Consider the following 1957-nt stretch of genomic DNA (forward strand, 5'->3'; position numbering starts at 1 on the left):
ATTTTTTCTGTTTTTATTTTTGCGCGGCCTATATTTTGCTGTTTTTATTTTTGCGCGGCCTATATTTTGCTGTTTTTATTTTTGCGCGGCTGTATTTTTCTGTTTTTATTTTTGCGCGGTTGTATTTTTCTGTTTTTAATTTTGCACAGCTGTATTTTGCTGTTTTTATTTTTGCGCGGCTGTATTTTTCTGTTTTTATTTTTGCGCAGCTGTATTTTTCTGTTTTTATTTTTACGCGGCTGTATTTTTCTGTTTTTATTTTTGCGTGGCTGTATTTTTCTGTTTTTATTTTTGCGCGGCTGTATTTTTCTGTTTTTATTTTTGCGCGGCTGTATTTTTCTGTTTTTATTTTTGCGTGGCTGTATTTTTCTGTTTTTATTTTTGCGCGGCTGTATTTTTCTGTTTTTATTTTTGCGCAGCTGTATTTTTCTGTTTTTATTTTTACGCGGCTGTATTTTTCTGTTTTTATTTTTGTGTGGCTGTGTTTTTCTGTTTTTATTTTTGTGCGGCTGTATTTCCCATTCTTATTTTCGCACTGCGTGTATTTCTCTTTTCTTTTTTTTCGCTCGACGTGTATATCGCTTATTTATTTTCTTGCGGCGTGCATGTCTCACCATCCGCGCAGCGTGTATTTCTCATATTTAATTTCCACGTTGTTTTAATTTTCGAGTGCCGTGTATTTCTCACCTCTTACTTTCGCGCGGCGTACATTCCTCACCTTTTATTATCCGGTGTGTGTGTAAAAATGTATATATTGCATCCACCGTTCCCACATTGAGTGACTAATTCAGGCAAATTAGGGTTTCTATCACGAGTGCATAGGAGTCAGAGTTTAGCCGAGAGTCATCCCGCTAGTTGATGTCCAGCCATTGAGATGAAGGACACCTGTTTTGACATTTCATTCTGGCGATGTAGGGGGGCGGTTTGTCACGCTTGGGGGAGGGGGTGGGCAAGGGAGAGCGAGAGGGGGTAGGGTAAACGGGGAAAGGGAGTGGGTGGGGAGAGAGGAGAGAGGAGAGAAGAGGAGGCGAAGAAGACAAGGAGAAGAAGAGGAGGAGAAGAAGAGGAGGAGAAGAAGAGTAGGAGAAGAAGAAGAAAAAGAAGGAGGAGGAGACGGAGAAGGATAAGGATAAGGGAAGGGGAAGGGGAAGGGGAAGGGGAAGACATAGACAGAAAGTCAGTCAGTTAATCAGGCAAACAAAGACAAAGACAAAGACAGAGGGACAAGATAAGAGAGAGAGAGGGAGAGAGGGAGAGGGAGAGGGAGAGGGAGAGGGAGAGGGAGAGGGAGAGAGAGGGAGAGGGAGAGAGAGAGAGAGAGAGAGAGAGAGAGAGAGAGAGAGAGAGAGAGAGAGAGAGAGAGAGAGAGAGAGAGAGAGGGAGGGAGAGAGGTAGAGAGAGAGAGAGAGAGAGAGAGAGGGAGAGGGAGAGGGAGAGGGAGAGGGAGAGAGAGGGAGAGAGAAATCGAATTAGAATAAGAAATAAATAAAGTGAAAGGGAACGAGAGAAAGAAATAAAGCGAAAGAGACTGAGAGAAAAAAAAGAGAATGAGATAAAGAAAAAAAGCGGAACAGAATGGGAGAAAGAAAGAATGGAAAAAAGAATTAGAGAAAGGAAGAAAGCTAAAGGGAATGACAGAAAGAAAGAAAGCAAAAGGGAATGACAGAAAGAAAGAATGCAAATGTGAATGAGAGAAAGAAAGAGAGCGAAAGGGAATGAGAAAAAGAAAGAAAGCTGGAGGGAATGAGAGAAAGAAAGAAGCAAAAGGAAATGAGAGGAAGAAAGAAAGCGAAAGGGAATAAGAGAAAGAAAGAAAGCGAAAGATGATAAGAGAAAGAAAGAAAGCGAAAGAGAATGAGAGAAATAAAAAAGCGAAAGAGAATGAGAGAAAGAAAGAAAGCTAAAGTGAATGAGAAAAAGAAAGAAAGCGATAGGGAATGAGAATAAGAAAGAAAGC

At 40.8% G+C, this 1957-nt stretch overlaps 1 protein-coding gene across 1 annotated transcript in view; it reads right to left on the reverse strand.

Annotated features, from left to right (window-relative positions):
* Nucleotides 1-711, reverse strand: part of LOC122247356 (uncharacterized) — a 25727-nt gene extending 25016 nt beyond the window's left edge. The window contains exon 1 of the mRNA XM_086538208.1: nucleotides 695-711. Within this exon, the coding sequence (XP_086394334.1) occupies nucleotides 695-711 (17 nt within the window). The remainder of the gene's footprint in view (nucleotides 1-694) is intronic.
* Between the last annotated feature and the right edge of the window lie 1246 nt (nucleotides 712-1957).

The sequence above is a fragment of the Penaeus japonicus genome, unplaced genomic scaffold (assembly GCF_977035675.1).
Source record: "Penaeus japonicus unplaced genomic scaffold, GWHDUDI00000001_assembly GWHDUDI00000007, whole genome shotgun sequence".
NCBI classification, from domain to species: Eukaryota; Metazoa; Arthropoda; class Malacostraca; order Decapoda; family Penaeidae; genus Penaeus; species Penaeus japonicus.